The following is a 23,000-nucleotide window of genomic DNA, read 5'->3' on the forward strand; positions in this document are numbered from 1 at the left end:
AAGTCATACTTAATCAATACTAGGCCAGACGCTGGCGTTTCTTGTGGATTAATCGCCGAATATAACTTTTGCCGAATCAATACCATGTTGCTTTTCATACCACTTTGGTGATTCTAAATTTACTATTCTTCTTATTAACCAAACTCTTAATTGTTTTTGTAATAGTTAAAAGCCTGGATAGAAGCGGCACATAAATAACGCAATTCGTTGCATATGAAGAGTACTTATTTGAAGGAAAATTCACCTACGTACCTTGCTCCGTTGAAGACTAGCTTTAGTTTAGGAGAAAAGGCTTCAGTTTAGGAAAATTCACCTACGTCCCTTGCTCCGTGAATATTTCGTCAAAGCTGAATGGTGAAGATGATGAACTCGGACAGCCCTGCTGCGTTGCGATGAAGGTTTTGAGAAGGATACCAATCTGATGGGAAACCAGAATCGTGGCCTGCTGCGTTGAATTGCACTTTGTTGTCCTGCCCGAATTTTGTGATGAAGCTTTTGAGGAGGAGTGAAATCTGATGGGAAACCAGAATCGTGGCCTTGTGGGGTTTTTTTTTGTGCCTTGTTTAATCTTTAATTTTGTTTTTTGGGTTTTTAGTTTAATGGATTTTGGTTTTGTGTGATTAAGTTTCTCACCCCGATTAATCGGTTAAATAATTAAACATGGTTCGAGTTGGGTTGTTTCAGGATTGGGTTAATAAAAGGACACTTGGCAAGTTTATGAGGGGTGGGATAGGGTGTGAGACAGGATTGTGGTACAGAGGATCCGTTGCGGTATTAGTTTGTGTTTTGAAGATCAAAAGTTTTCAATGACATGGTATATCTAAATCCAATATTGAGTGGCAATTCAAAAATTTTCAAAAACCCTTTTTCTATACTCTAGCGGGCCTAATTCTATGGCTTTGTTAAGTTCTAATGTGGGTCTTTTTTAATTTTTCTTATTTTTATTTTGCAAAAGCCCAAAAATCATTTTAACCAAAATTCTTAAGTTTTTATCTTTTTATTTTTAAAAAAATGCGGGGGGACAGCTTCAACCATTAGAACCATGCGAAGGCTTTTGTACTTGTAGTCTTTTACCATTTAAGTTCTAGTTGTTGCTTGCTTCCATGTTATTTCGCTTATTCTTTCTATCGGTCCTTTTTCTCAAAGCTTCCGAATTGCTCTCTGATGAGGAAAGAAAAAAGATAATAATTCCCTCATTATAAGGGTATTGTCTTTTTTCATTTTTCTTTCTTCTTTTTCACCTTTTCTTTATTATCTTTACATCTCTTTTCCTCATCTTCCAATCCTAATTCTTTGTATCAACTTCAACAATTATCTGTTAAAAAAATTCCTTTTATGGCAAATAACTTTCTTACTAAAAATATTCGGCCATCATTAATTATAACAAGATAATAAATAGCATGTGTTAACAATTTCAAGTATTTTCTATTGATATTAATTTCTTCTTATGCATCAATTTTTATTAAAAAACAGAAATTATGAGAAATATTTTTACCGAGCATAAACTTTTTAGTTTACAAAATTTGATAATAATTAGATATATTATATGGAAAAATAAAAGTATATATATTTGAACCTCAAAAGAAAATATTAATAAGAATAAAGAAGAAATGGAGAAGAAAATAGAAAGATAAATATAAAATCATTTATGGTCTATGTATAATATCTAATTTTGATGATTAATGAGTAATTGTTAGTAAAAGTATCAAGTGCTTGAATTATCGCTATTTGATTTCTCACTATGGTTTAGGATAACTAAATATTTTATAAGAAAATAACAATAAATGTTTAATCACAAAGAGAAATTGACTAGCACATTTTCATCGAGACTTATATATTGTAACACAAATAAAGGAGGAAAAGAGAATTTAAATAAATAAAGGAAGAAGAAGAAAAAGGCAAAGGGTCACGAGACAATCTTCCGATATATGGGCATAATTGTCTTTTCGTACTCGTGTGTATATATATATTTGACTTTTGGTCATTCTAGGGCACTTTGTACACTTCGAGATTACAGGGGATAATTTGCTACTCATCTACAAGGGGCAATAGGTGATCAAATCTTGGAGATATTATTTTTTAGTGGGTATTGGGTGAGATTTGAAAAGGGCATGGAATTAGAGATTAAACCTTGAAAATATGTCCATGGAAAATGTATGATAGCCTTTCTTTCAGTTCTTCTTGTTGTAGTCTTCCTGGTAAAAGTAAATGAAAACGCAGAGAAATTCTTCCCCAATATGTACATCAACTTCGCAAGTTCCTCGATTTCCCACCATATAAGCATCTCATGTGGGGCCCTGATTGGGTGAAAGAGATTGCGCCCCAAAAAAAAATAAAAAAATGAAAAAGTGCAAGAGATTAATCTTTACCTATAAAGTATAAATCTCTATTTTTAAGATCGGGCGGATCGGCCGATCCGATCGATTGAATCGGAACTAGCCAATTGTCCGGTCCAAGTTAGTCCTAAAAATCGGACAAATAAAAATTCGGTCAAATCAGGTGAAAAACCGGGTTGATCGGGTTTGACAGGAAAAAACAGAAGAACCAAGAATAAGTGTTGTCAAGGTTCTTTTTTTTTCGAAAAAGGTCAAAGTATTTTTAATATTATGTTTTGACTCCTAAGTTATTAAAAATTATTAATATATCTCAAATATTTCTTAAAGTTTGGTGTTATTTTTCAATTAAGTCCATAATTTTAATTCTAAAATTGTTAATATTAATTAAATAATATAAATTGCTACTTGAATGTTCTAATTTCTTTGTATTTTCTTGTTAATTATATTTAAAATATCAAATATATATGAATATACCTTTATTAATATTAATATGCTCTTAGATACTTTACATATAATATTTTAATTTTTAAATAATTTGTATTTATGACAGCATCCGATTCAATCCTGATCTAATTTGATCGAATCCATTGACCCCTAACCCCTGAATTTGATCGAGTCGATATCAGTCTGAGTCTGAAAAACATAGGTATAAACGATAGCTAACTTCTTCATGAAGTGTTGGAACAGCGTGAAGAACAATTTGGACGACTATTTCTTATTGGTTGTTTGCTTCCTCGTTATGTCACTTGTACTTGTTTCTGTCGGTCCTTTTACTCTTGTCATCCATTGACTCTATGAAGCTTTGAAGTCTTCGAGTGTATATATATGATATATGCAAGGTTACCTAAACAGAACAGAAGATAAAACCGATGGAGTGGTGAGAAACTGTCAGAATCGGAGAGCAGGATGGATCCAGAAGATTAATGGCAATATAATGGAAGCTCAAACTTCTCCCTCTCCCCCTTTTATAACGGCAGGTTTGGGGCCTTGTGAACTATCATGCTCCCAACTCCATTCAACTATCCTTTATTATCAGCAGTGGGTTTTCTGGAGCGCATTTTGCTATGACAAGTACACTGCGGCAAGCCTCGTGTCGCCGCCGCCGCCAGTAAGTTCCAACCTACAATGTACGTATTTGGATATTTTTGTTGGAGTATTTATCACAATTAAATTTGTCATAGCTACATATAGTCTGACTCTGATAAAACTCCTGGATTCGAACAATTTAGAAGAGAAAACAATTCTAGTAACTATTAGTTTGATGACAAATTAAACACGATTACATGGATGTTAAGAGAGATACAAAGGCTAGGGCATCCTTTAATTTTTCTTTTTTTTTTACTGATTTTCCTATTGCAGCTGCTGACGGTGCCGTGATTAAGAACCAGATCATACGGTTTCTACAACTTCTTATGCTAATAAGTTATTGGAAGGGTTTAGTTCAGCTTTGGGGTTTAGTTCAGCTTTGGGGTTTAGTGAAGATTGGCGACAAAACGAATTTGACAACTTGTGACCAGCCTTTTGCTCTCAGGTACTTCAATGATCAAGACGTCCAGAAACTATGTGAATATAGGAAGCACTGTTTGGATTACTTAATACCCGTGGATGATGATGAGGATGAGATTGGTCCCCCTGGTCGGGTGTTCTGCGGTGGATTCCCAGAATATGTAGGTGATGTGGGAGATTACACTAGTAGAGAGTATCTTCAGCGTGATTTTGCGGTCGACCGTACGTGTCAAGGATACTGGGTGTTGCCAATCTATCATCCTACTCGGCACCTCCCCAGTGGTGTACTCGAAATTGCATCACCATTAGGTTTGCACTTTTTTCGATATCAGGTTCTGGAGAAGCTTCAGGTTCGACTTTTCTCTTTTTAAGTTGCTTAATTACTTCTTTCCTATTGCTGACAAGGACCTGGGGTGTTGCGTGGTAGTAGGAGAGGTGTTTTTATAAATTAATCTAATGAAAGGTCTCTTTTGCATTGTGTCAATAACCAATTTTTTAACTGCTTATAACTGTGAAAACTACGGTCTGTCACTCTAATATTAATTTTCTCTTTTTAAGTTATTTTTTAAGAGAAAGAAGTTGTTGCTAAAAAATTATAGCATTTCAAGGAGTTTTTGGCTTTTGGAACTTCTATACCAAAATTAGTTGAGTAAGCATACAAAGAGCCTGTCTTATTGGTTTTTTTTTTTTTTTTGGTGGGTGCAAATTCGTTGTTGTCAGACATCTTTTAAAAGCCAAAGCAAACACTTTGAAACTTGTAACTAACACTTTATTTAAGGTGCATATATAATGTGTTTGTCAAAATCCACTGCAGAGGGTGAATCTAACAACTACTTGTGCAAGACTCGGGGAAATAAGTTCATGTGAGTACCTTAAATATTTTTTTTCTCCTTTTATACTACATAATCTTGGCTGAAGCTTTAAGCTATGCATTCCATGCTAATACTTTTAAGCCATTCTCTTCCAAAAGTGCATGTTTTTGTAGGGATGTAAGACAGTTAAGCATAACAGAGTACCCGTTGGTACCCACTGCACGAAGCTACAAGTGCTCTGCCTGTTTTGCAGTTTGTTTGCAGAGCTCTTGCTCGAGCAATTGCATTTACGTATTGGAGTTCTTTTTACCTGGGAATAAAAAAGACTATGGGGTTCCTAGGACATTGTTGCGCATGCTAATGGAAACATTGAAAGAACACCTCCAAAGTTCTTTTAAGATCGCTTCAGGACAAGAACTGGGGCAGAAATTGACCGTTGAGGTTATAAAAGTCTCTCCAGAGGATGAATTTGATTCTTTTGAAAACCGCAGTACTATTGGTATCAAATCTACTCCTAGGCTTGAAGAAGTACAAGGAGGAGAAGGATGAATATAGTAAATCTCCTCGTGTTTATATACAGGTCAAGAAATCTCCTTAATATTCGAAAACACCCATCGAACCTTCCTATGCTTTGGATTAAATTGGGATTTGGACGGAAAATGTTCAAATTAACCACACTCGCTTAATACATGAATATGATTGTCCATCGCGATTTTTTGCCTAAAAGTTGGAACTTTTCTTCCAAAATACCTTCTTTTTTTTTTTTTTATTCCTTTTGCTTTCCTTCTCTCTTGCATTGAATTGAAATAGGGGTGAGCAAATTTGGTACATACCGAATTCATAACCGAATTCAAATTCAATTTAGTAATTTGAAATCGGACATTTGGTAATTTGGTACAAATTCGGTACGTACCGAATTCACTAAATTCTAATATGGTATGAAATAGGTAATGAGATTATGAATTTGGTACCAACCGATTTTGCATTCAAATTTGGTAAAATGAAATAGGGTACCGCGTTACCGCAGTTGAATACCGAATTAGTTTATAAAATTATATAATATATAGATAAATGCTATTTAGTATTAGTATATACTACTAATATATTATTATATTATATAGGTAAATGCTATTAATAATAGTTAGTATATGGTATTATCATGTACTTATAATAATAATAATATTTAATAATGTACAATATATTATTTTAATATTTGTTAATTGTTATATGACTATAATAATACAAATATATAGTAATACATAACAATATAACATAAGTACAACACTTATTATTTTATACATGAGTAATATGACTAGAATTAGATAATAATTAATACATATATGTATAATACTAAATATTAAACAATAAACATAATTAGTAATTAGAATTTAGATATTGGTAATTTGATACATCATTCATGTTTGAATTATTGAATATTTGAATGCGTAACCTGTAACTTATAAGTATTAGTGTGCTCTAAATTTACATTATCTATTTAACATAAAAATTCATATTTTCTATTCACTAATCTTAAGCCTTTAAGTATAGACAAGACAACTAAGCAGTGTAAGTGAATGCATATGAATTGCAAATCAATGTATTAGTGTATTGACTTTCACAATAACATATGTAAGTAAATAATTTTTATTTTGATTTGAAATAAATTATAAGTTTATAACTAATATAACTTATCACTAATCATTGTAATTTGTAAGTTTGTAACTAATATTACTTATTATTAATCATTGTAAATTATAAATTCATAAATCATCACTAATCATTGTACAGTCTAAGGTTTATTCTAGTTTAAATTAATCACTTTTTATGTGTTCCTTAAATCATAGACTAAGGATTCTAGGTATAAGTGATCAAATAAATGCCAATTAAATCACAAAATGATTAGAACATAAGTAATGTGTTAAATTATGAATAAATTTGGGGATCAAATCAGTAATAATTTTTAAATTATTGAGGAACATAATGAATGTATTATAATTTAGGAGCCCTAATTTGTAAATTAAAAATTACACAATCACTTCCTTCAGTTGAGGTGAATTTGGGAAAAGTCGGGTTATTAGGTTATCACTTATCATTTAGGAGCCCCAATTTTTTTTTTTTAATAAATGAATTCGGTTTAACCATTTCCAAATTCGAAATCGGTTACGAAATGAATTCAGTAATAGCCAATTCGAAATTGAAAGCGGTTTAAATTTTTATAAGTCAAATAACCGAATTCAGCTAACTCATGAATTATCGAATTTGTACCGTTTGCTCACCCCTAAATTGAAATAGGAAGTCAGAAACATGCATTTTCTCCCCCACCCCTTCCTTCCCTTTATTACTTTCTTTCTCTTCCTTCTCTCTTTTCCTTTCCCTTTTTTTTTCTTTTGTCTTTTTTTTTCCTTTCTCCAACTCACGAACCAGAACATCATTTTTCCTTTGTCTTCTTTTCTCTTTTTAGTCTTAATTTTCAATTCTCCTCCCAATCTAATTCCTACAACAATGGAGATGCTGCTGCCGTCAGCCACTTACCGTCGCTGTCAGCCTCCTGCTGCCGCCATCCCATCACTTTAGATCAAAACTTCACAAAATCTTCAATTCAAATTCTATTTTTCATGTAGATTTGAATTATGGCATCCAACTTGGCTAAAAATGGCTAGAAAGTAGTTCAACAGGCGTATAATCAAAATAGATCTAGTCCTCTATTTCCACCAAATCACCACTAAATTTAGTAAAATTCATAATAAAATCATCCTTAGGAGCCATAGATCGAATTTATAGCATCAATTTAACACAAAAAATGCATGATAATGATGATAAAAATGATGAAGATGACCTAGAGAGGCGGTGGTGGAGATGGCTGATATAGATGGTGACTATACAATGATGAAGATAATGATGACGAGATGACGATGGTGGAAGTACCAGCCTTCATGGTGTTGGCTGGATTAAATGAAGGAAGACGAAAAGAAAAGGAAATAAGAAGAAAAAAATGTAAAACAGAAAAACAAATGAAAAAATAAACAAGTTTTTTAAATCTTAGTTGAGCCTAAATTTTACTTTCTTCTTAATTGATTCAAGAAAGCTTTTAAAATTTTAATTGAGTCCTTCACCAATTTTTGGTATAGTTTGAAAACAAGGTTAGTAGGTGAATTTTACATATTTTCGTTAATTTGGATGGTTTCCGTTTGACTTCCAGATTAGTCCAAACCATCGGGAGTCATTTGGATGTTTCTAAATAATAAGGAGGTTTTGTGACTTTAGACAAAACGACAAGGGGTTTTAGTGTATTTTACCATATTTTTAATTTTTTTATCATTTGTCATTTATCTACTCTACTTCTACTCCTACTTCAATCTAATCTAGGGACTAGGGAGAGATCTAACTGGGCCTACAGAAAAATCGACGGCGCTGAACTATTATGGTACTAGACGAATGCACTATGCACCCTATTTTTATTTGTTGTTTGAGAAGATTATTTCAATTGCAAGATTGCTACAAATTTGGATGTTTTTGTTAAATTCTTTTCTTTTTGGTTTTTCAATGAGGTGTGATTACTTCTCTTTGTATTCTGAAAATATAAATTTAGGGAATTGTGGAGAATCGGCTAAAAAAAAAAGTCACAGCAGTAAAACACAGAGAGATTAGAAGATGTCTAAAGAAAGATGGACTAAAAAGAAAATACTCTAGTTAAAACCCAAAGGAGTGAGCCAAAAAGATAGAGTAAAAAGAAAGCATTTAAAACAGAAGTTCGAATGTAAAAGTTTGGTGGTCATAGTGAATTTTTAAGATTAAAATAGTTTTTTACTTTAAGGGTACTTTTGTCACTCAACCAAAGTTGCTCTCATTGTATATCATTTGTTTTGACAATAACACTGGCCTTTTATCAATTTTTTTTTGAATGACTAGGAAGAAAACGTATACATATCCTTTCCATGCTAATTAAAAAGATGAAAATGAAAATGAAATATTAACTTATGATTTATACACATATAAAATATTAAATTTATAACAGCCGAAAGAATTCTTGAATCTTTTTTTTTCACTTAAGTAATCTAGGGAGGGAACATAAAGGAAATTGTTATTTTTTTCTTAAATTTTTTAGTAGGGAAGAGGTGGATTTAAGTAAGGGTGAGGAAGAAAGGGGATTTGAACGCATGCAATGGAGAGGAGTTTGACCCAGTACTAACATGGTAGTGGAGAGAAACTACCACCTTAATAAATTTAATTTAAAAATTATTTTAAAAATCAACACCATTCTTAATATAATCCATCACTTTTGTTAGTTATACATAAAATTTTGTATGAAATTGACTAAGTTTTACCATTTGATTAATCATTACTAATTTTGTGTACAATTTTGACTCATTTTTCATTCAAATGTTTCAAAAAAAATTGAATGCCAAAATATTCTTTAAAAAAAAATCATTTTTTAGCATATTGATCTGGAGATCAAAAGAAAGTCAATGGCACAGTTGGATGATTTATAAAATTTTAATAATTTAAATAGAAGTAAATTGAGAGATCAATGGAGAGAATCCCATCCCATCATGTAAAATCAATTATAGGATTGGCATTAAAATTAGCTAAATAAAAATGTGTTACAGATTGGTGAAATTTGAATTATAATAGAAGGTTGAGGTTCATATATTCATTAAAAATACAAGTTAGTAATGCCAAGTATCACAACATAAAAAAAAAAAGTCACTGGTGATAAGATGACGTTCACCCTACCAATTAAATCACTTCATTAGTTTGTACATTTTAAAAATTTGAATACAGAGTTCTAATCCATGAGATCTAAGTACATATTTAGTTGTCTTTAAGAGGCTTTAAGGGTCTGGCTCATATTTTTAGAGGTGAAAATATGGGATCACTCGCTAGGTTTTTTGGAATTACAGAAGCTCCAGAAATTTCTAGTTGTCATAAGCCATTTTATACTAAATAAATAAACAAAAGATCACAGTTGCAGTTTTTCTCCAATTTTTGGTGGGCTTATGAAGTTTAAGGCATCGCTACTTCCAAAATCTCAGCCTTTCAACTTTCAATGGAATCACTAGTTACTACATTAGTTACTTTTGGTATCAAGAAATATGGAAACTGCACTTTTGGAAGCAAGACTATATTTAGTTTCCATATAACGTACCTACCTAAAAAACAGCAGATTCCCCATTCGATATCTTTCCTTCAACTACGTTCAAATAGGGAAACCAACGAATATGGCAACTTCTGTATATAATACTAGAATCTCTTCCCCAAATGTCTATATAAACAGGGATGCATGCAGTCCAACAACTACAACAAAGCATAGATCTCTTTACAGAAGAAATTTTGGTACAACACCATCACCCGATTTCACCAATGTCTTTTTTACGAAAGCTTGTGAAGAATCCAGCGAGGAAACATTACAAAACTAAGTTTGATCCTGAGTTGGGCACCTATTATTGCCCTTGCGACTACCACGAACGGGAGCAAGAGAAAAAGAGGCAAAAGCAGGCTGCAAGGGGAGTGCAAAATGCCGTGAATTATTATGATCGCGATGCGTACGTGAATCGAGAGACCTATTACTCCGGCTGTAGCTCACATGACTACTCCCAAACCCATGATCATGAATATCATCACTGTTCTCAAGAGCCCGGGACGTGTTCCTCGCAGAGCCCTGAGCCCGAGCCCGAGCCTGAGCCTGAGCCTGAGCCTGAGCCTGAGCCTGGGATGTATTTAACTTGGAAGCCTGAGGTGGAGCAGGAGTCGCAATACAGTACTGAATCTGAATACCATTCTGCACATGAGAACGATAATTCTGAGGGTAACAGGCGGGATGAGAATACTAATACCCGTAGCTGGCGTTATGGGGATGATATTTATGGAGACCGTGATCAGTGGGAAGCCAATTCCAGCATAGAGTTCTATAAATTTTTGGGGTGGTCATGAGATTTTAGATGATGTTTTGATTCAATTATTTAGCAGAGTTCTATAAATCTGCCAAGCAGTTTTATGTAGGTTGATTACTAGTCTTAATTTTTTCGAACGTCATTTATACTTGATAGTTTCTGTCACTAGTAGTCAAGTACTTAAGCAATAGGATTTTTCAACTTCGGATTCACTATCTGTTTCTTTTATTCTTGATATATAATAAAACTTGAGTCCATGATTTTGTTGTTTATGTATCATCTTTCCAGTATCTGAATTCTAGATAATGCCTTGCAAATTAAAGGTCCATTGACTATACTCCAAAATGATGAGGATTTACTAATAATGTTGACCAATTAGAAGAAATACCACACTTGCAAAAAAGATGAACTTCATAAATACTATATTTGCAAAAAAGATGAACTTCATAAACGTGTAATCAACTAAGCCAAAACAGATTGACAAATAACATGTTTTGATTTCCTTAGTGGATGTTTTGATTATTGGAAGCACAAATTTTCGAGTTTTTGGGTATAAATGAACATTTTTTCAGAAACATAATGGAAATAAGGAAATTACCTATTTACTTCACCCGTTCCTCAAAATAAAAAACTCTTTGTTGTTGTTCATTCATTTTCAAACTTCCATTTGTCTCGGAGGTTTCCTTTTTGGCAGGTTTATATAGTATTCCTTTTCTATTTTTTTCTGTTGGGTTAGTCCTGAATAAGAGCTATTGATAAATCGATATGGCTAATGCAGGTCTATCACGAGTACCTAAGAGATGCTTGACGGATCTCAAGTGTTAATTTTTTTAATGAAAAAGTATAGTTAATTTGAGAAAGTATCAACATTTAGAAAGTATAATAATTGTGATTATGATGTGTATTCACATGGTAAATAAGGTGTAATTTAAGTGTACTAACGAGTGCAGCCATTAAAAAATGTTGTTTTAAATTTTAACATCAGAACTCGAAAGAGGAAAGGAAAAATATATAATGTTCGATCCGTACTAATAACTTTGGATTAACTATTTTGAACCCGTTGTTTCAGTTTAAAAAGGTAATGGGCCAACTCAATGGCTATGGGGTGTTACAATTGGTATCAGAGCAAACCTTACATAATCTCTGCACGAAGTGAGCCCGGGGCCAAGTGGTGTGGTTTTGACTACACAAGAAAGTGTAAAGAATTAAGTGCTGCACGAGACTAAGTGTCACGTTGGACGGAAGTCATCTCTAGAACCCATACGAGCCATCTTTAGAATCCGCGCAAGACTAAGGTCCATTGGATTGCAATGAATTTTGCAAGGTCGCAAAGTTCTAAAAGGTGGGGAGAGTGTAATATCCCACATCAAAACTCGGAAGAGGAAAGGAAATATATATAACGTTCAATTACTAATAACTTTGGACGAATCATTTTGAACCTGTGGTTTTAGCTCAAAAAAGTATTAGGTCAACCTGATAGGCACTGGCCGTTATAAATGGTATCAGAGTGAATTTCGCTTGGTCTCTGCATGGGGTGAGTCTAGGACCAAGTGGTGTGTTTCCGACTATGCAAAAACTACAAGAAACTAAGTGCCGTGTGAGACTAAGTGCAAAATTGGACAGGGCCACTTTTAGAGCCCATACGAATTACCTCTAGAATCCGCACATAACTAAGTGGTTAGTTGGATCGCAATGGCCTTTGCGAGGTCGCAAAATTCTTAAGGTAGCGAAAGTGTGATATCCCACGTCAAAACTTGGAAAAGAAAAGGAAAAATATACGTTCGATCTGTCGGGTTACTAATAATTTTGGGTTAAACATTTTGAACCCGTAGTTTCAACTCAAAAAGGTATTGGCCCAACCCGGCGGGCGTGCGGGCATTACATTTATTGTGAATGATTAATTGGCTTAATTGTTATGTGAATTTTTTTTTATAGTATATTGCTTGATTCTGGTGCGCATTCAACCGTAGCAGTACCAGTTTCGGAGGGAAATGCACTTCTTCGTGCAATTTCTCGATCAAGTTTTGGTGGCCGCGATCTTTTGGATCATCTAACAGCTCTAATAACTGAGGCGCCTCACGATTCTTGTTTTTGTGCAGACAGATAATGAAACTTGTGCAGAATAAAGCAGCTTACGTTGCTCTGAACATCCAGCAAGAACTGGAGTTAGCAAAGAAAATTCCTTCACCAGTTAATGAGGAATATGAGTTGCCTTGCGGGCATTTCATGAATTTCCGTTCACAGAGATTTCGAAATCCCGAGGCTCTCTTCCAGCCTTCTTCGGCAAGATTCGTTAAAGATAGGGAAAACGTAGGTGTGCATAAAATGATCTTCAACAGCATCATGAAATGTGACATTGGTATCAGGAATTATTTGTTTAAGAACATTATGCTTACTGTTGGCTCGACTTTGTTTCCTGGTTTTGTAGAGGGTATTACCAAAGAAATTTTGGAGCTTGGCAGCTCAACTTTAGCTTTCAAATTTTCTGATCTAATCGCTAGAGAAATCAATCATAAATTTGCCAATAAGATGTTCAGGAATGTGGCACCGCCCAATAGGATGTACAATGCAGGTGTTGGAGGTTCAGCTCTAGCATTACTCAACACTTTCGAACGGTAAGTCCTTTTAAGACTCAATTTTATGTTAATTTTTGCCAAGTTTCTGGTACCTAATTCATCAGCAGTTAACATGGTCTTGATTATTGGTGACGTGGTTTAGGTCAGAGTTTTCTGTATAATGACACATACTAATCACCAATATACAATTCATTAGTCTAAATGGAGAGGGGTTTGATCAAAAAGGGTATAATAATCAAGGTTGAGACTTTTGAATATAAAGTATCTTTTGCACTGCAAAAGCAAACTTGCAGCATATAGGAATTAGCAAAAGTTTCTAAAACCTATTGAATGAGATAATTTCACACTAGATAAAATTTACATAAGATCGTGAGGATCTTTGTTTTAAAACCAATTATTAAATTTATTAAATAGTTGATCCCAACCGAAATAAAATTTCTTCCTAAATTTGGTCTCTGGGTCAATAAGACTGATTACTCCTGCTTATTGAAAGGTGTGTTATTCCTCTTTCACCAAAACATGTTGTAATAAACAAGAAAAGGATTTGTATTTGAATTGATGAATCGTTCCCAATGGTTTAGCAATTTGACAATCAAAGTGGTGATATAGGCTTACTTTTTGGTCATTAAGTTACTTTCATCAAGATCAAAGAAATAACAATGTCTTAGAGCAGCGTGCACAATTTTAAGACCCCAGCATCATACTTCACATAAAGTGGACAATCCTTCCTAACAAACCTTGAAAGTCATTGCAATCTCAAACGAGCATTTGTATGCATATGCAAGCTTACAGAAGTAAAACCTATGTGATTTTGACAAAATACCTCTGTGATTTTGACAAAATATATTTTAGGGTGTTTTTTTTATAAAAGAAAAACTCTATTAGAAAATCTTTCCATGGGATGCCTTTAGGGTGATTTTAGAAATCGTTTGGTATTTTTGTATAGGATAATACACCATCTCCGATATGCCAAACGGAACTTTATACCCTTTTTCTCCATAGATCCTTTTAATGTGTTTTTTGAACGTTTTTACTTAAATATGCTTTTTAAGAAATTGTATTTGTATAAACTCCACACAAGGGTCCAAAAAAAATTGGCTTTCAAACAAATCCACGTCCAAGGCTGCTATTATATATGTCTTTTTGGAAAATGATAAGAAGACTAAGAAGTTATAAAAGAAGATTGATTGCCCATTACTAAGAAGCTAATTTCTACTGAATTTTCCAGATGTGCATCTCAAGGTCTGAATACTCGGAACGGAGACCGTCTGTGGTGCACCAAAACTACTTATGAGCTTTATAATCGCTGAAGTAAATTATTGCTTCCATCAATAAAATAAAATATGCAGTGTATTTTTTGTTATTCCTTTCTGTTGAAGAATGGCATAGAGTTGAAATTCAAACTTTTAGTAGAACCACAAACTAGCTCAATGAGAGGTCTTGTTTACATTTTGAAGTGTAATGTAATCCATGTTCGATCTAGTGATCAGGAAGGATTTTTAGAATCTTTTCCACTATGACATTTATGGTTCAAATTTTGTGTGTGATAGTCAAGAATAGGAAGAAGGGGTGGGACAGTAATTAAAAAAAAGTATTCCATTAATTGATAAATACATAATTAAATTTATCATTGTACAAATATTGAAAAGTTTCCCAATTTTAAACGTTTAGAAAATAGGGTTCTGTTTAATTTAGTTCCACATGGAGCAGTTTTGTAATTGAACTGAAGAGATCACATTCCTTCAAAAAAAAAAAAAAAAAAAAACTGGAGATCATATCTAAGTGATGTATAGCTTTTCATGGGCCCAAGTTCCCCTAGAATAATGCTAGATCTGGGCCTGGTAGCATTAGGATAATGCTGCATTCGGGCTCTTATTGACCAAGCTTGGGCAGGTCTTCAACGATTTCCTGATTTCAATCACAATCTCATAGTAATTAAACCCGGCCGGAGACCAACCCAATGTGGCAATCAGTTTAATGATTCAGCGATTCAATCGTGGGTGCAACAGTTGATCTGTTTCTTATTTAATTTAAAAATAAAATGATATATATATTTTGTTTAAAGTAATATGATCAATGTATAGATGGTTGAATCGATCAGTTTTCTAGATCTTATCGGCTAAACCAAAGGGGTGAATGAGTAATCAACTAGTTTCTTTGTTGATCAATATAATTACTAATTCAGACTCGTCTAGTTTGGTTTATTAGGTAGACCGGTTGAACCGTCAGACTGGGTTTGATAATTATGCACAACCTACTATTGAGCCCAATTGAAAAACAAGTATTTTGAGTTCGCAATCTTTTGCTCCAAAATTCCCATGTAGACACTTCCAAAGTTTATAAAGATGTTGCTTCTAATTTCAATATTGGTTATAAAATTTAGTTAGTAAATTTGGTCATTGGTTAAACAATCTGGAAAAGAAATTTAAAGCAAACCAACTTATGCTTGAGACCTCACCCATCGCGAAGATTTAAGCTGAGATATTTTTCTTAACAATATGAGTGCAACAAATTACTTCACCAGATTCATCTCAATTTGGTGCAAATTTTTCCGATCAACTTAATAGAAGATAGTGACAAAAACTCGTCTCTTTTCCTATACAATTTCCTGAATCCCCTGCTTCCTCAACTCTCAGTAGCTGCAGCTATGCAATACAAAAAAAAAAAAAAAACACCCTTTTGGGGAGAATTCGGAGGATGCCAAAGGGAAGTTCTGTAATTTATAAGTAGGGGATGTTCCATAATTCATAATTAGGATTCAAGTTTTAGCACAGTTTGTTAATGGAAATTCGAAAACTATTCCTTGAATTAAACGTATGGTAAACTGGCTGCAGAATTTATCCTTATCCCACTAACAAGCCAACTGTTGATGACAAATCAATCCATCCAAAATTGCAAAAATAAAAAGTTAATATGAGCTGCCTCATGACCAAATTGATTTCAACAGCAACAAACTCTAAAGCTTCCCGAAAATTTCAAGCCTTTCTGCAAAGTATCAAACGAATACTTTTGAAAGCTTCTAGAAAATTTTCTTTGTTTTGAAAATAAAACAAGAAAGAACTAAAATGCATCATAAAGTATTCTAGGAATTAGACATCCTGGAATATCACGTCTCCATCCTAACTCAAGTATCACGCTTTCATTCGAGCTTAGTCATGCATCATGGCATTTTTGCCGTGCCAATTATTGAATTTATGCGTTTACCATTTAACAAATTTTCAAAATTCCTGGTTAACTACTTTAACCAAGATGGTGGTAAGTGGATTCTAAACTATTAAAATTGCTAAACTTTTAAATTCAGGTCATTAACTTCATAGGCTTACATGACTAAGCAAGTAATAAAAATCAAAATGTGCCGTTTCAGAACCAACTTATAATTTCATTCAAGGCAGAGAGTTAGATTTTAGCCCTGCAAAAGATGCTAACTTAAGTGTTAAAATCTTGTGAATACAAGCCTCAGTCTTGTCCAATTCAAGAAATGGTTTTAAATCTATATAATCTTGTTGAATTCTCTTTTCTCGTGGTAGATTATCTTGGATATTGATTATCTTGAGCTCTACCGGAATAACCATTAGGTGCACAAGAAACACTAATGTGGACCATTGAAAATAGACGTATGATTATTCTTTCTCTGGATAGAATGCTTTGCAGCAGTAAATTGTTTGATTATTCTTTCCCAGGATAGAATGCTTTGCAGCCGTTAATTGTTGCATCTCTCTCTCTCTCTCTCTACACTCTTCAAGACTGTTTTCTGCCGTTAAAGATTTTTTTTTTCTGATAAATTACACATAGCCCTTATAGATTCACAAATTATCATATAAGCCTGCTAACATTTCAAAATATGCATCATCCTTTATAGTTTCATGTAAAGTGAAAACTTGAGAGAAAATAGCACACATAATGTCATTAGTTGAAATACTAACACCAATTGGAACAACAGTCGGACCACCTTCCATAAAATTATAGGAGAATTATGTAGATAAACGCAAAAATTATAGTGGTTAAAATAGATGCAAATAAGAATTATAGGAGTCTTAAGTGAATATTATGGTTCGATCACATACATTTTAGAATGTGTTTGGTTCAACAAACATAGCTGTAGCTATTGTTGCTTTCTGCCCGTTTTCTACTTTATATAAAACCACGTGGGATTATGTGGACATCTCGAAACCTTGAGGGGATCATGTGACCATTTGAAAAACCAAGGGGTTAAGTGATTTATTTTTCCTGGAAATTTACTCTAGACAATGAATCATATATATAGGTATCAGCATGTGCAGTCTTTTCTTTTTATTGCAATTAATTTATTCTTTTGTTCATGTTATCATGGCTTTAAAGTCCATACTTGTTATGATATAAATTTTGTTCAGGTGAGAAGGTAGTCGACTTTGTTAGGGTGGCAATTCATATTAACTTTTGGTGAAAACCATCACCTATTAAACCCAAAATCTATATGACAATTATTAAGAAATAAATTAATAGTAAACATAGCGGAAGCGTACCTGAATCCATATCGATAAACTGATATATGAATCTCCAAAGATATTTGGGTGGTCTTCCAGGTCCACACGTATTTACCGATCCTTTGAGAGAACCCTTTAGTTTCTCTCTGGTATCTTTCCTGACGATGGGATATCAAGGAAGAGTTGTTTCGTGGTATTAGGAATACGACAACTAGAATGATACTTGTGACCTGGGGACCATAACTCTATTTATAGGTAATATTCCTGTTATCTTTTGGAACCCTATTTCAACCCATCATAGAAATAGGAGCCCATAATTCTCTACACGTTAAAGGCCCACACCCTATTAGATACATTAAATCCAAACTATATTTGATCACTTTAATTGGGTTTATCCTTAATTGACAGCTTGCAATACATAATTATTCATATATAAGTCCAATGTTGGATTAAGGGTCCAACAATCTCCCACTAAAACTATACACCATTTAATACGACACCCATATGAGCAGTGTGCTCATGAAACATTTTGGGTGGCAATCCCTTAGTAAGCGGATCCGCAACCATGGAGTTTGTCCCGATATGCTCTATTGATAACTGTCCACTCTGTACTCTTTCTTTAACAGCCAGGAACTTGATATCTATATGTTTAGATTTCGTCGAGCTCCTGTTATTGTTGGAATATAAGACTGCTGATTTATTTTCACAAAATAATTTGAGTGGTCTTTTAATACTATCCACCACACGTAATTCTGTGATGAAATTTCGCAGCCAAATTCATTAATTGGATGCCTCATAACAAGCTATAAACTCTACAACCATAGTGGAAGATGCTATGAGGGATTATTTAGCACTCTTCCAGGATATGGCACCTCCAGCCAACAAGTACACATAGCCTGACGTTGACTTCATAGTATTTTGGCATCCAGCATAATCGGAATCAGTATAGTCAATGATATCTAACTCATCTAACTTCCGATACGTGAGCATGTAGTCTTTTGTTTTCTGTACATATCGTAAGACCCGTTTGGTTGCTTTCCAACGATCTAATTCAGGATTACTCAGATATCAACCCAACATCCCAGTAATGTACACAATATCCGGATGCGTACATACTTGAGCATACATTAGACTCCCTACTACTGAGGCATAAGAAATCTTTTGCATCTCTCTTTCCTCAAAAGTATTCTTAGGACACTGCTCAAGACTAAATTTGTCTCCTTTAGCCACAGGAGTGTCACCTGATTTACAATTTTGCATGCCATACTTTTTAAGGAGCTTTTCGATATAACACTTTTGTGATAGTTTTAAAATACCCCGAGAGCGATCACGGCGTATCTGTATGCCTAATACAAAAGATGCATCACCAAGATCTTTCATCTCAAAATTCTTAGTTAGAAATTTCTTGATTTCATGCAATAGACTAATATCGTTACTGGCAAGCAAAATATCATCAACATACAATACCAGAAAAATATACTTGCTCCCACAGAACTTATGGTATATACAATCATTCACTAAATTCATCTCAAAACCAAATGACAGGTGTCGTGCCTGTGCAATAATAAATACCTGCTTAAGAAAAATAAATTTTCTGTGTATAGTAGTAAGCAGGGTCGAATCCACAGGGACTGGAAAAAATTTGATTCTTTTTAAATTCGAGACACGGGGGATTTTTATCAGATAAAACTAAAAATAAATAATTAAACAATTTAACTAAAAATAATTAACCAAAAAATAAATAATTAATTAATACAATTGTAAATAGCAATTAAATAAATGATAAATAAATTCTAGCCAAGGATACAACTACGCAGACACAGTCCATTCATCCGATCATTGATGCAAAGAAAGTTCACTTAATTTAATTAATAGGCTAGTTATAGTCGCCGATAAGCTCTAACGACCAGCTTTTCCTTAATTTATTTATAACCAAGGTACGACCATTGATTACCCCTAATCAGGAAATACTCCTAGGTACGACCGTAGGAATTAATTTCCTAATTGCATTAAAAACTAGAAAAGCCTAACCCAAATTAATAACACGCTACGAGGGTTATTTAAATCAGATTGCATGTTCCCCTAGTATGTGAAAATACTAATTGTCACTAATATTAACCAACTAAACAATTACGGATTTAATTGATTAATTTGACAAGAGATTAATAAGTCAAATTGCACATCGGGCCCTTGATATCCAATTAACAAAATAATCCCATGGAAATTAAAATAGAAAACATGCAAATATTAACAAATTAAGGAACACGTAAAATTAATTAGATCTCACAGATATATGGGACTGCGTCGTCGCGTTGATCCTTGACTAGATGAGAAAATTAGCCACGCCTCATAAGAAAATCTTCACACAATTCAATTGAATTTAAAGACATCATCTTTCTTCGATAATTGAGAGAGTGAATAATAAAGCTTTCGGAAGAGAATAAGAAAATTGCACACTAGAATTCAACAAACCAAAACAACTCCCTATTCTCTCCTCTGGAACATCCCTCGGAGAGAAAACTAAAAACTCCTCTATTCTCCTCCGGAGCTTCTCTGGAGAGAAAACTCAAACTAGTCTAATGTCTTCTGAAGCTCGTCCCATTTCTTCATATATAAAAAACCAGCCAAAATGGAGACATCACCCCACGTCCTTCAAAGAGGTCATCATTTCTCTACACAATCATTTCCATTCCACTCAAAACAAAAGCAATTGTCGGTTTTCTTTTTGACCAAGTGCACACGTTCACCAACAAGAAAGCAAAACCACAAATGTGCAAAGAAAGCACACTTTAGACAATACAACTTATTTGCGGTCCCCACCAACTTTGACATGTTGTCTAGCCAAATTGAATTCCCAAATGCAATTCCATTCTTCTACGTTGGTTTGCACCAAAATTGTGCAAAGTTTCACAATAATCTTCTCAAGAGGTTTCTGCTCCAATTTCTGAAATTATATCCAAATACCAAATATAAATATATATTGACAATTAAAGCAAATTAAAGCAATATTTGGCAAGGATAAAAAGGAAAATTAACAATAAAATTACTAACAATTAACACCCTATCAATTCCCCCACACTTAAATCATGCTTGTCCTCAAGCATGGGAACAACTAAATTCAACAATGGCTAACTCTCATTTCATTTACTGCCAAGCTATGCTTATCCCAAAATCAAGTTTTAGTGGCTAAGTGTCAAGACATATTTCTCCCGATTAGCTCCTGAAATCATAGACTCGTCCAATTCATGGCTAACTCGTCTAAGAAATTAAAATATTAAACTAGCAAAGGTTAGCAATTGGGTCAACTGAAAATCAAAATCTCAACATTGAAGAACAAGGATCGGCAGGCCAATATGATCATAAGTTTACACATTATTTTATTCTCTTTTTTTTTTTTTTTTACATAAATGCTCAGTCCCAAGCTATTCAAGTCTTTTGACGTGAACTCTGACATTTTTAGATGAAAGAGCTCAGTTACTCAACTTTTCACAGCTTCAGGACTAACTACTCATTGATATCGCCACTTTTTGACGCGAAAGTCGACACTTGTGGTGAAGACTCCCGGTTACTGGGTGACGGCACTAGCGGAGTAGAGTCATTTATTAATCACAATTAAAGTATCAGAATACCAGATAATTAAAGATCATGGCCCACGTCATCTCCTAATATGGAGAACTAAGATCAACAATTGCCCAATCCACATAACAATTGCTAATAAAATATTTAAATTGCCTAAACAAGTTAACCACAATTTGTACCAAGTCATTAAACTCATGATATTCACCAAGATAACATGCGTTTACTTGCCATCTAAACAAAATTCATAGGATAAATCACAACCAGCAATAAACGAATGAATTGCCATATTTATTCATCAAAACACTAGTAAGAAAGGCAGTAAATTAAAGAAACACCAATCAAAATTAAACCCAAATCCCCCCCACACTTAAATCACACATTGCCCTCAATGTGATAATGAAACAGTAAAAATAAGAAGAAGGACAACGAAACTCCCCTGAAGCTGGTGCCAGCTATTAGCACCTGTAGTTGGAGGAGGCGGAGCGGAGGTCAAAGGGTCGGGATCGTGGTTTCACCATTCTTTCCAAATTGTACTAAATAAATAAAAATCAAACAAAGTAAAAAGAAACAAGCAAAGTAACACAGAAGTATCCAACTAAGGATGAATAGAAATGTCAGGTAGTCCAAACACGCAAAATTTTCAAAAACGTACTGTAATAAAAATAATAAAAACATACTGCAATAATAAAATAAGAAAATAAAAAAAAATAATAGAAAGAGATTGAGGCAGGCGCGTGCATACGAAGCCAGTGGTGCGATGAAGGTGGTGGCTGTGAGAGAGAAGAGTTTGCGGCAGCTGGATCTGGTGGTGCTCAGCGACTGCGGGTGGTGGGCGACGGGTTGGGGTAGCGCGCGCGAGGGAGCGGCGGGCTCCAGGTGGCGCGCGCGAGGAGCGGCGATGGCGTCGGTGGAGCAGGAGGAAGGAAGGAGACCTGGGGCGGCGGCGGCTCTGGTTGAAGGAACCAGAGAAAAGGGAAAAACAGGGAAAGAAGAAAGAAAGAAAGAAAGAAAGGAAGAAAGAAGAAAGAAAAAGAAAAGAAGAAAAAGAAGGAATTTTTTTTTTTTTGTCAAAAACAATGCTTACGTAGATCTGAAATCTAATTTTTTTTTTTTCAGGTCGTCAAACACCGCGTGGGCACGCCAAGATTACGAAACGTCCCCTGACCTCAGGAGACACCAACACCGCGGGGGCACGCCAAGATTTCACTTCCTGATTTCAGTAAAGGAAATATGAGTACTGATACTACCCAACGAGTAAATGACCCAATGCAAAAGAACCAACTAGAAAGAACAAAACTAATATTTGGGTTGCCTCCCAAACTAGCGCCTTTCTTTAATGTCTTTGGCTAGACATAGCCCATAATTTGCTTAAACCAAGCAAATTGGGTCCTCCAAATGCGTCATCTCTACTCGCTCAACTGGAGCCTCATCATAATAAGGCTTGAGACGATGACCATTCACCACAAATTTCTTCTCCGTCTTCAGACTCTGGATCTCCACTGCACCATAATCAAAGACATTAGTTACAACAAAGGGACCAATCCAACGAGAACGTAACTTACCTAGAAATAACTTCAATTTGGAGTGGTATAGTAAAACTTTTTGCCCGCAGACGAATGTCTTCCTAGAGATCTGTTGGTCATGAAAGATCCGATTCTTCTCTTTATAGATCACTGCATTCTCGTATGCTTCATTTCGGATTTCTTCCAACTCTTGTAATTGCAACTTCCTTTGAATTCCGCCTTCCTCGATATCCATATTGCATTGCTTGACCGCCCAAAACGCTCTATGCTCAAACTCTACCGGGAGATGACATGGTTTTCCAAATACCAATCGG

The 23,000-nt window shown here is 34.3% G+C and overlaps 1 protein-coding gene across 1 annotated transcript; it reads left to right on the top strand.

Moving 5' to 3' along the window:
• The first annotated feature begins 12,651 nt into the window (after positions 1-12,651).
• LOC113693321 (actin-like) lies at positions 12,652-18,271 on the top strand. The gene is made up of 2 exons (XM_027211877.1): positions 12,652-13,160; positions 18,211-18,271. Exons 1-2 carry the CDS (start codon positions 12,652-12,654, stop codon positions 18,269-18,271), a joined length of 570 nt encoding a protein of 189 aa, XP_027067678.1.
• The last annotated feature ends 4,729 nt before the right edge of the window (positions 18,272-23,000 follow it).

This window comes from Coffea arabica, chromosome 6c, assembly GCF_036785885.1.
Source record: "Coffea arabica cultivar ET-39 chromosome 6c, Coffea Arabica ET-39 HiFi, whole genome shotgun sequence".
Taxonomy (NCBI): domain Eukaryota; kingdom Viridiplantae; phylum Streptophyta; class Magnoliopsida; order Gentianales; family Rubiaceae; genus Coffea; species Coffea arabica.

What these genes read in the sequence shown, in the direction of transcription:
- LOC113693321 (XM_027211877.1), top strand. Translation starts at nt 12,652, where the DNA reads ATGAAACTTGTGCAGAATAAAGCAGCTTACGTTGCTCTGAACATCCAG. An exon ending in TTACTCAACACTTTCGAACG is followed by an intron (nt 13,161 to 18,210) that starts GTAAGTCCTTTT and finishes TTTCTTTAACAG; the next exon opens with CCAGGAACTTGATATCTATA.